The 12,592-nt window shown below is 36.9% G+C and overlaps 1 protein-coding gene across 1 annotated transcript in view; it reads left to right on the forward strand.

Moving 5' to 3' along the window:
* The window catches only part of RP1 (RP1 axonemal microtubule associated), a 166,926-nt gene that overhangs the window by 151,671 nt on the left and 2,663 nt on the right, over positions 1-12,592 (forward strand). Inside the window, 11 exon segments of the mRNA XM_038126920.1 lie at positions 118-177; positions 480-658; positions 1,212-1,434; positions 4,624-4,778; positions 4,911-4,983; positions 7,473-7,554; positions 7,771-7,818; positions 7,820-7,932; positions 7,935-8,053; positions 9,617-9,695; positions 12,442-12,517. Of these exon segments, the coding sequence (XP_037982848.1) occupies positions 118-177; positions 480-658; positions 1,212-1,434; positions 4,624-4,778; positions 4,911-4,983; positions 7,473-7,554; positions 7,771-7,818; positions 7,820-7,932; positions 7,935-8,053; positions 9,617-9,695; positions 12,442-12,517 (1,207 nt within the window).

The following is a 12,592-nucleotide window of genomic DNA, read 5'->3' on the forward strand; positions in this document are numbered from 1 at the left end:
TTTATATAAATTATATAATACTCAGTCAATTGCCTCACTAGACATGAATACAGACCTTTATTATCATATAGACACGGTTCTACAAAAATATGAATTTTATCTTTTTTTTTTAATTAGAAGTTCAGGAGTGGAGGAGTACATCTACCTGGCCTTTAGGAAGAGAGCAAATGAGTTCAGGTATAGCTTCTGTCATTACCTTGACTGTTTTATTAATCAGTTTTGAAATAATAATATGAGAATGTTTTCATCACAATATGTCATTATACTTACTAGTACTGACAATAGCTTCCCCTTTGTAAAAAATGGCAAAGAACTTAGGGAGCTGCTAAATACCCAGGTGACATGCTTATAAAATAGTGTTCTCCATGTACAACAAGGCATGTCTTAGAAATTTTATATCAGATAGCTTTGTTAATGTATGAAAACAGAAACATCCTTAATATTTTTTCCTTCTTATTTTCCTTATTTTATTTGTTCAGAAGGCAGATGGAGAATTTATTTCACAAAGCATCAAAAAGAAACAAAATCAGAATTTGAAAAGTTGTCAGAAAATATATCCGAGATGGTTATGGTTTTTTATGGAAGCAACGGCAAGTCAAATCCAGTTTCCATGGAAAACAAAGTGGAACATCAGACTGAGAACCAAATAGCATATGATGTAAAATAATATATAGATTTGCCTATATTTAAATTTTCTTTGAGTCTCCTTTTAAAGAGAAATAATAATGTAATGCTGTAAATATTGTTTTTATTGTTTGTATTACTGTTTAAATATTCGAAAATCAGAGCTGAAGTTTTCAGTTGCATACCATATTTTATTTTTAATTTCTGGCTTTCTCAAGTTCATGATGATCAAGCACATTCTTTTTTTCTCCCAACAAATAGTCATAGTTAATAATGCATATCATTTTAAATGACATTAATGTTACTTATTCACACTAGAAATCATTGGCGTATGTAATTTGAATTTGATAGAACAATTACAACGAATGCCCCTAGAGGATAAAGCTAAAATGTCCTTAAGTGCCTACAGTCAACCGGGTTCTGCTGCTTTTGAAGTGAATGGCACTTTTAGCACCAAGACTGATGCAAATGGGTGCAGGACTGCGCTGACTTCTTTAGAGCCAACTTCCTCTCTTCCTGTAAACTACCTATGCATTTATCTGCACACCTCTGCTTGGATGCTAACTCATTTTTTTGTTGGTTCTTAGATACATTTGCCATCTGATTTGGGAATGTTTTATAAAGTGAGGCTTGGTCTCCAGAGTTTGGAAAACAACATATCCCAGTTGTCTCTTCATCACTTTAAAATACTGAACACATCAACCCTGGATACCTTTAGTCTCACCATAAATAAAACACTTCCTCTTTCTCCTAATGGAGACAGATGGATTGAATTCCCTATACAGTGGCCATTAAAAGAAGCACTTTCTGGTAGGTATAAATCTACTTCAAAGCAGTAGAGTGGTTCAGGAGGTTAACATGTCCTAGTATTACAGTAGAAACCCTTATCAAAACAGAAATTTATATTGTCTTTATTTAATGATTCATAGACTAAGAAGGATAAGTTAAAAGGTATGAAGGAAAATATTACCCAGTCAGCTTAATTTCTGTACCATAAAGTGGGAAATGCAATATTCACTTGATTGCACAGAAGCATTATTATATGCTACAAAGAACAGTTTATAAGAAATATTCTTTTCTTGCATTATTGTAATATTTTTTTCTCTTTGTTTAGTCCTCGGCTGCTCATATTGCTGACATTAACAACATGATTTTTATAGTTCATTTACTATTAAGTGATTTTGTTGTTTGTTCGCACATTCCAAACAAATATTCGTAGTAAATAACTGCTCAAAACTACATTTAAGCTTCTGCTTTATTACCTTTATATACACCAAATATTTATGCCTCCTAAAATTAGCACAACAATTCTTATATTTGTCACCTTGGCTAAGTAAAATAAAATAAATCCTTTTACCTAAAACCCACCCTATTCCCTAATGTGATGCCTACTGAATGCTGCCATATATGGAACAAATACGAACTTAATTAATTAAACCAAATAATGATAATTAATATTCAAATAATTTGTGCCTGGGTTTTATGCAGAAGACAAATTTATTATTTGGGTAAAAAATAAGTCAGCTCATCTAAATTGAGCTGAAGTAGACGTAAAATGAACTACCCCAACACACTTTGGATTGGAACTTATGGCCCAGTTTCCCTGAGGACTCTGAATGTATCCGAAAGTAAGTATGTGAATAATCTCATTGGAAGTAACAGAGGTTGAAGTTTGGGGTTAATTTGCATATTTTGGATGCAATTGAAAATGCAAAATTTTTGTCTAGGCTTTAGATTTTATACTGCTTAGAGGCGTTATTTTCACTTGACCACCTGTGCAGTATGGGTACAGAACAGGGTTCAATATCCTACACACAAGATTGAAACAAGGAGGACCTTCAGATTAACACAAAGCACATGAGTGCACCCCTTGCAATGGACTGGTCACTGTCACATGCAGAAGTGTTCAGGATACAGGTACAAGCGCACAGAAATGAGGAGAGAAAAATGCAGCATGATGATAAAGTGTGGATGAGACTGGAGTCCTTGTGACCTTGGCTCTGTCTCTGTCACTGGCCTCTTTTGTGAAAAAATAATTTCCCCATTCGTTGCCTTTTTTTTTTTTTTTCTGGGAAGATTTTTGTTCTTTGCAACTATTCTGAAATCAAGAGACAAAAAACATCGCGAACATGGAATCGGTGTTATATTATCTATAAGTTTAGGTAAAAGAACAAACAAATGAAATAGCTAATTTCTGGGTTTTTTATTTCTTTCCACACATGCTTCAGATATTTTCAAGGAGAGACTTGTAACCAGTGAAGAAAAAAAAACTAGGACAGTGATTCCCCAAAATCTTTGCCATTTATGTCCGAGAGAGCTTTAAGCAGCTCCACAGCAGGTGGTACACGTGGAGTTCAAAGTGATCTTTAGAGACAAATATACTCGCAATTTATTGTGAAAACCAGATATGCTTTTTGACACTTTCTAAACCTAATTTATTTTCTCCCTTTTATCTGCTAAAGGCAAAACCAGTATTGTATTAATTGGAATGGAAAGCAGCTAATCACACTCACCATAACCAGAAGCCATGTGATGTTAAATTTCAGATGCAGCTCTGTCTTTCATGGAGTGCCTTAGTATTTTATCTCAGTTATATTTTCCTTTTAAAAAAAATTATGCTTGGGATTGTGATGAAGCATTTGCTAATGGCTAATTGAAGCCATCAAAATGCAGACCCTTGAGATCTGGCAGTGCACACTTGTGCCTTTGGGTGTATTAATGAGCAGAGGCCTCCAGCTGAGTATATACATAAGTAGTTTCCCTTTACTGTACCTTCCTTTGAGATGTTTACACCTCAGGAATCCCCAGGGATGACGTGGTGTTGTCTCTCTCCTCTCACACACAGGGCTGTTCAGAAGGTCAATTTTGCACTACTGTAGTTTTTACGGCAAAACAATTAAATATTGAAAAGGTGAAAAAAACCCTATTATGTTACTTTCAAGCTGATTATTCCCATAAATTTAAAAGAGAGCCGTAATTCATATCAATCTTACAAAATAATTAGAATTTTATAAAATTAATGAAGTTGTAACATTCATATATGTTACCCTTGTATGTAATTTATTTTCAAAGATCCCTTTAATCTTTCCCTTTCCAATTTATTCAGTACACTAGAGAGATAAAAGCTTGGTGGCTACACTTGTGATCTGGTCATACTACCCGAACAAAGACCACTATTTAAGCATTTTAGCCCTCCTACCCTTGCCTACATTAATCTCCCTCAATTGCCCTCCTCTGTAGGATGGGTTCTCCTGATGCTATCTGCTGTATGATGTGATCCAAGGTTCATGAATGCAGCCTCTCCTTGACTCCAGGGCATCAGGGCCACGATGAGTCACAGATCTAACTTGCCTTGGCTGGACTCACCTGAAACCTCCAGCCATGATGGGCAGAGGATGCCCTGGTCAGATCATACCTGAGCCACATGTTATGTGCATCTTTCTCTAGTTCTCCCTCTGCCCCCCTCTCCTGCACAGACTTTGGATCTATGCTGCAGCCTTATTCTCATGGCTGCAGCCTTATTCTCTGGCCCTTTCTCCTTCTGCCCCCAACTCAATCACCAGGATGGATCCCAGGTCTTTTTCACTGTTTGCTGGATCTGGGACTCTGGACAGCTCTGCCTGCCTCATGCAGATGCTGCAGAACCTGGGTCGGAGAGGGCACTGCCTGAGCTGGGGCTGTGCTCAGCTTCTACCTTGTCCACTCTTGTGGAGCAGGTCCACTCTTGCTGCTCTTTGACACAGTGATCCAAGAATTAAACCTTCCAAATGCAATCCTTTCACTTTTGTTTTTGGCTGGTCCAGCCTCACTTCTCAAATGTCAGATATGGGACATGGTGACAAAAAAAATTAAGAAAAAATTGCAAAAATTTTGAGTTTTGCTATTATTTTCAAATGCTTGAATTTAAATTACATCTGACTGCAGAATGCCATGTTGTCAAATATCTGTGCAAGGTTGTGGCACAGTCTTAATAAAATCTCTTTTTACTTGCTATTGCAGTGGTTACATATCATCTAACAGTATTTTCAAGAAATATTTTGAATGAGAGAAATTTAGTGGATATGACTGCATATATCTATGGTACTCATGGTGACACAGGAGACAGATCCCTTCTCCAGTCATTGCAGAATGTACAGCAGGGAAAGAAAAACGAGGTACTCTGTCTTAAAGTATTTTTAAATTTACCCTTTAATCCATTCTTATATTTCCTATATATTATTTTCAAATTTCCCCATACAGTTAAGAAACATGGTTTTATATTACAATACTGAATAACTTTATTTTAGTCATTTCTAGTTATGGTGGATGCTGTTGACTTGGGAGAACTGGAAAAAATTGTTCTTTTGATCAGCAGTAAAACAGGGAAAATACTTTTTACTTTCTAAAGTCAGTCATGTAAACCACACAGCTAGCCTCCTGTTAAAGGCAACAAAGTCCCTGCCAGAGTTGAATCCTAGTTAAGTCTTTTTGGCTATTTTTTCTAAAGGGTAGTGTTTTAAAAAAAAATTAAAATCCTGGGATCTAAAGTTTATAACATCATTACATCAAGAAAGCAAATGAAGATGAATAAATTATATTCTACACTTAATACATGCTCTACTAATAAGTTATCTAGGAGAATAATTATTACTCAAGTAAGAAATTTGTATTGTTTAATTTTACTTCTGTGATTCAATTATTTTCACTGTTTTTCCGCCCAGTTCGGTTTTCTCCCTGTGACGCTCAGAGGGAATTTTTACCTCTGTTTGGCAGTCAGCAAGTTTTGTCACTGAACTTCTTTAAAATTGTCTTGACCTCAACATCTCTCTGCTTTATCCGTAGGATGGCTATCATGCTACTAATTCAAAGAAATAATTATAAAGTTTTTTGAAATCCATTAATGAAATTTGCTATATAATTGCAAATCAGTTTTTCTAGGGAAGCAAGGGTTACATATTTGCACTTTATATGTCTTTTTTTTTCGTTTGAGCATCCAGAGGCTCCTCTTAAAAACCTTTTAGGCGCAGCACCCGATTTCAACCAAGTATGTGAGGTGCCATTTGGGCACAAACTCCTTGGCTGGTCACACATCCCGTGCCTGGCACAGGCTGCCCCGGTCCCCCCCAGGGGGACACGGTGTGGAGCTGGGGAAGGGAAGGGCAGGGACAGCCCTGCCATGCTGCTGCGGGGAGCAAGGCGTGCAGTTCACTGCTTTTGTTTCCCAGAGTTGTGAAAGTTAACTGCAGCCATCTGTCTGAGTGACAGTCACTGAATGTGGCAATTGTGTGTAGCCAAAGGGCACCACAGTGAACGTGACAGGCGAGACTTTTCCATTCAGGTTTGAAAACACAATTCACAAAGGAGGGACATTGGGCTCATTGCCTCTGTGTGTGTTATGAAGAGAGGATTGAGACGATGTTTAACAGATATTTCTTCCAAAGGAGTTACTTAGACGATAAAACAGTTCAGATGAGTAAGGGTGTCCATATTGTAACTAGACCTGTTTGAACTGAGGCTAGTTTGGACCAAGACTTTGAACCAAAAATCCCAAACCCCATAAAATCCCTTTAAAATCAGATGTACCCTGCATGACTGCTCAGCCCAGACAATGTTCTCTAGTGCATTTATGTTTCATTCCTTATCAGAGCAAGTTTTTAAGATCAGACGGTTCATGGTCCCTTCCTGAATCTTCTGACTCTCTCTATGCTCTCATCTTGGCAGGTCATGAGTGTAACACAATGTCTTGGACTCCTCCACAGAAGCCTGATGATATCCTATTGATAAAGGGAGCTGGATAGTAGTAGAAGAGTGTAGGAATGTGCCCCCTATGGACAGAGTGACAGAACCTTCCTCTGTCCCCCAAAAAGGAAAGAGCCCAGAAGTTTCTCCCGGTGATCAGGTAGAAAAGTCACTGATAGGACCTTGGGGACTTCACCTCAAGTTTGGGGACAGCTAATTGGCCATAAGCCAAAAGGTCCGGCCTGGGCCATTTAGTAGAAAAGGACAGAACAAAGAAGCCAAATCGCTTTCGTGAGGTGTCCTTACCAGGAGCATAAGCTTGTGGCACCTGGATCACTTTGAGTTTGTTATTTTGCCTTTATTAAACCTTTTTGTTCCTGACGCTGTCACATCAGCCTCCTGCTCCTTTTATGCCTCCTAATGAAAGCTGAGCTATTCTGGGGTGTAGTGTTGAGGGGTTGAGAGCTTATCAGATCGGCTCGAAACCCCCCGGGCAAAACGCTACAGAAGAGATGCAGTTTGTTGAACAGGGTTGAAGTTACCAATAATAGAAGGGAAAATGAATAGCCTTCATGACTAACCAGTGGCAAGACGCTCCGGCTATGCAGCTGAAGCCCCCAGCAGAAAATTCAAAAAGCAGCGTAAGTCAGAGAGCAATGTTTCCCAAACAGCAGAGGGATACAGTGAGCTGCTGAACTCCCTTCCTACCTGCCACCTGATGAGATCCTTTGTGCTGCATGTGGAATAGAGCCCCACTCCTCTTGTCAACCAGTCACTGAGGAGGAAGCAACAGACCTGTATTTCTGCTCTTTCTTCTCAAATGTGCCTGCCCAAGTCATGCTGAAGCTTTTCTGCATGCCCATCCAAGGACAGTGAGGACAACAGCCCTTTGCTTCACTATGACAAAGGAAATGCTTACTTCTAAATTTCTAAGCTGAGGTTTATAAATAGGACCAAAATAAAGACTCTTGTAGTCATTCCAGCACTTTCAACTCAGTCGTTGGCATTCATAAATTAATGAAAAAATGAAGTTTTCATAAAGTAAGAATGCCATCATTACACCAACAACACTCTTCTTAATTTCTTGTCCTGCAATGGAACATTTTCACTATGTTCTCTTGCCTTCTTTGCAGACTGCAAGCTGGACATCAAAAAACTGCATGTGCAAGAAGCTGTGAGGGAGTATCCTATCAATATATTTGAAGTGAATGAGTGGGTATATTGTGTAAAGCTAGTAATATTTTTTTAATAGCATAATAGTTGAAACACTGAGCAGACACTGAATTAAAGTAAATGCGATAGAGTGATTGTCTCAATAGATATTTTAAAATTATGCCCATCTTTAGCTGTTCCACATAAATTAATAGGATTTTTTTCATTTAACATATTATTTACTTTCCAAAAAACATATGTGGTTCCGTTTTTCAGAGAATTTTCTGTGAATGCAAAGAAGCCCAAAATACAGAGAGAAATCCAATCCTTTTGTTACTCGAGGAAAGAAACAAAAGAATGACATGGATAAAAACTTGAATAAAGAAGGAAGTCAAGTAAAACATTTGACAGAGTATACTATTAAAGCGTACACAGGTGACAAAGGGGAGCAGGGACTGATGCCAATGTGCATATTATTTTATTTGGGAATGAGGACAAATCTGAGGTATTTCAACTCTCTCAGTCACTGGAGCATCAAAACCCCTTTGAAAGAGGAAAGGTGAGTACACAGATTTTATAGGTTGTGTCCATTTCTGTACTGGAAAAGCAAACATTAAATCTATGCAAGTTCTTAAGAAAACTTGAGGCATTTATTCTGTTTTCCACGTCACTACATGAGGTATAGTCTCAGCTTGCCCTGTATTTCTTCTTTCCACCAGATTCACCAAGGAACATTTTACTTCTATTGTATCTAGCTGTCTCTGCTGCTCTTCTGCCTATTAGTCCCAAATACATCTTCATACTGTCTCCCCTTACGTGCCCAGCTATGTATTTCCTCATTCTGAAATGCACAGCACGAGCGGCCTGTGCATGTGTGTGCACTACCCTGTGCTCTTGCGCACACCTTGAATATTGTGGATGAGAACACATCAGTCTCTTACATCCCATCATTTTACTTTGCCATGGAAACTGGTGCTGCAACCATCCCTGAATGTATAAGCCTAAAACCAGGTGAAATGGAACCATACCTATCAGCCTGATTCTGAGATCCATCATGCTGTAGGCTGTTATTCAGAGACCCTTAGTTCAGACACAGATATTTACATAAGAATGCAGATTCTCTGCATGATGTCCTAACGCCTTGGCTGGATGTTCTCCTAATTGAATAAACATATTATTCTGGAAAAGCAATTGCTCTGTTTGGTCACCATCTATGCAATGGAGTACAATGATGGTTACCCTTAAGTAAAAAAGAAATATATATATTCTCTGTAACTTTCTCTTGTGGAGTTATTAAAAGGTAATGACTAAATAATTAGAACTCCAGTGACAAAATATCCCTTAAGAGATCTACCTCATTATCTCCAGCAATATGAATCATCTTTTTACCTGGAATTAGTCTAAGTTTCTTCAGCCAGGTTTTCTGTGAGATAAAGATATTTACCCACAAGTTGTCTTCCATACTGAGGAGAATAATAAATCTAGCTACCTACAGGCACAAGGAGCAAGTAAAAAAGTGTCTTTAGTATGGTACTTCCTTTTGCCTGGTACTACACAGGAGGTGTCATTACCCTTCAAAAAAGAACAGTAGATATGTAGAAATCCTGTTAGCAATCCAACTAAGTCAATGGGTAGCCAGTGATGTCAAAGGTCTTAGGACAAAAACAATTTTTAAAAAAAAATCTGCAATAAGGAATAATGTAATATTTTATATTAAAGTATATGATATTTGAGAGGAATAATGGTTAGTGTAGTAAAAAGCCTTTAACTTTTATATCCCTCAATTTTTGTTTATGTATCATGTACTGAAAATATTTTAGAAGACTATATCAGTTGAGGATTCACGAGACCAAAAATGTTTTCACAGTAGATGAAAGTCAAGAAAGGGGCAGGAATTGTCATGCTACAAGTTGAAAAGTGAATCTTTTGTCTTGAAACTGAGACCTAATAGGAGAGGATATATGCCACACATCATCAATAGGGAAAATAAGCCACATTAGTGGTTCACTTATTCTCAACTTCTACTGTTACATTTGAATTGGTTTCAGAACTGTCCTAGACAAATATGTAAGCTTCCAAACATTAGTATAATATTTTTAATAACGGTATTTTAATATTAAAGGTTGATACCTTCAAGATTAAGACAAAAAAATTAGGCAGCCTACGTTCAATTGAAATTGGCCACAATGGGAAAGGATTTGGTAGGTATTCTGTGTTCAGTAGTCTTACAAACATCTTCTGCTTAAGGATCTGCCTGACATTTGGAAAGGTGCTTGAAGTTGCACTACTGCTGCATCTAGCTAATACAGATCTGTGTACAAATGAGGTCAGTTTTACTGCCTTTGTTTTCACCCCCTCTATCACATTTCCCTTGACTATACCACAATTCTTTTTCTAACAGTGATCTAGTTAAAATAAACCTCAAATAGTTTTATCCTTCAAACATTGCTTAGCCAAACCCCTTATTAGATGTCTTAAATAAGATAGGATTGACTTTTCAAACTGCAGGCTAAACTTTCCATGATTTGAGCAAGTCTGGGGACTCTGGTCAAAGCATGCTGTAGCTCCCTCTCACACCCATAGATCTCCTCTTGTGAAAGTCTGAGAACACCAGAGTGCACCAGGTCTTGCCCTGATGTTAAGTTAGGAAGTGGCTATAGAACATAACCACACATGATAATGGAAAATGTTTCTGTGAACAGTAACCTCTAGACTCTGAATTTTACAGAAAAATGAAACGGGAGACAAGGGCATATAATCTTTTGAGCTTACATTTAATAGGGCTAAAAACCTGCAGGGATATGCAGATATCAAGATATATACAGACATACAGAGATATACAAACACATAAACTGAATTTGCAGGGAATGCATAAATTGAATCAAAAAGGTCTGATTGTATTAAGACACTCTAGTCAGGTGAAGTTTGCTTAACCCATCTGAAAGAAATAGGTTTCGGTTTAATAAAATCTGATTAATCTAAGTTCATGAGGCATAGTAAAGTGCCAAAGGGTTTATCATTTCTAGGATGAACCAAGAAAAATTCTGCAAATAGCAATTCCCATTTGGAGAAAGTTGAACAGCTTTTTTATTTTCATAACCACCCAGTCATGTCGTATATTTCATGGTGTTGAAAACAGAAAAAACACCAAACCTGTTGAAATATCTATAATAAACAAGATTGTCCTGCTGACTTTCATCTTATTTGTGTTAACTGCTATACATGCACACAGTTCAGCTTAGATCTGATCTGGGAAGGGAACTCCACAATGGCAGACTTTTACTCACTGAGAGTTACACAGAAGTCTGCAGGCGAAATAATGGATTGAACTTTTATTTCTGGGTCCTGATCTATCAACAACATTATTGTTTTTCCTCTCTGTGTCCTGATCAACATCACATAGCTGCTAATAGTGTCTTCCTAGCACAGCTGGGGTGTGTCAATTCATCTTAGACATAACAACCGTCCTCTAAATATTTCTCTGAAATTATGTCCAAGCGTCTTTTGTCGCATCAGCTGTTATCCCCACAAGCTTCCTCAAATGTTACAGTACCTCTTTGATATGTTTCATCTGTTTGCTAATATATCCTAGCTACCTCTAGATTTCTCCACACCTGGAGATTTCAGTGAGGTCTGTTGGAGTTTTGTCAATAAAGGATGAAGCATTAGATTTTAATCTTTCCAAGAGAGCAAACTTGCCTTTCTATTCTTTTGTAAAGTGTCGTGTAAATTTGAGAGGCTGTAAAATTTTATTGCTGATGATCTTGACTCTGATTTAGAGATTTTGTGAAAGGTCATCTATTCCAAGTAGAGTCTATGATATATTAAACCATTCACAAGATTTCATTAAAAGAGTTTCAGAAGTACTTCACAATATCAATAAATGGATCTTGCAAATTGAAGGTGGAATACCTAGACACCTTCATGGCCTACTTAACCCAGCTATTTTTTTTAAATGTCATTGAATAAAAAGAAACATCGCTGTACCTTTGTATTTTATCCAAACTGACACAATTTGCAAATATTTCTATATTAAATTTTTAGCATGTACAATTAGAATTTAGCTTTTATGAATAAAAATATTTTATTGGGTTTTGCCTACTTAGTACTTCATGCAAATATTTGAAAACCAAAATAATTAGATAGGATCTAGTTCTTTATCTCTAGGACACGTAAAGAGTACCAAAATGTTGTCAGCTATTAGCAGTATGATCCTAATTAGTTTTAAAATGTTTTCATTAAGTATTTGCATTGGCAAACACAACTAAAGATATCAGCACAGATGTATATATAAAACAAAGTTTTGGTTTAAAATATTATTATTTTGGTATTCTATAAAATAAAAGTCTATATCACAACAATGAAGGTATTTCTTCACACAGCAAAACAGGAGATTAAAGTAGAATATTTCATATCTGAAAGCTGAAACAAATATGAGTGCTGGCCTAAATGAAAATGCTATTCTGAATCATGACTGCTGGAAAAATAGGGATATGAGAAGCATTCAGTTTCACCACTTGGTCCACATCCATATCAATATACTAATTAGAAAAGAGTAGTAGAATGCCCACTAGGGGTGCATTTTGAGTGCATTTCCAAGTACCTGAAAGGGCAAAATGGGTCTTCAAGAGTGTATTCAATATTACCATGCACTCTGTTTCATTTGTCTTACTGCCTGTTCTATCCAATCTGGAAAAATAAGTTAAGTCATAATAAAAATCTTCCATTACATTATCTGTCAAAAACATCAAAGACCTTCCCTGTAAAACTGTGAGAAGTTGGTAGTAATTTGAATCATCTCTGTTTCAGTTTCATAACTGATGTTGAATATACTTGGAAGTACTAAACCACATGGGGTTTGAGAAATGAAATTAGAAACCTTTCTTATGCTGTATTTGTGTTTTGTTTATATTAAATTTGCTCTTTTTTTTTTTTTTCCTTCTACAGCAAGTGGCTGGTTTCTAGAAAAAGTGGAAATCACAGATGCAGCTAGGAATTCAATGCATTGCTTCAACTGTAACAGGTCAGTAGATCAGTCTGTCATCCCTCTGTACATGCTGTTTTCTTTTTCACAAGTCTCTCAGTTGCTTCTGTCTGG

The sequence above is a fragment of the Motacilla alba genome, chromosome 2, assembly GCF_015832195.1.
Source record: "Motacilla alba alba isolate MOTALB_02 chromosome 2, Motacilla_alba_V1.0_pri, whole genome shotgun sequence".
Taxonomy (NCBI): domain Eukaryota; kingdom Metazoa; phylum Chordata; class Aves; order Passeriformes; family Motacillidae; genus Motacilla; species Motacilla alba.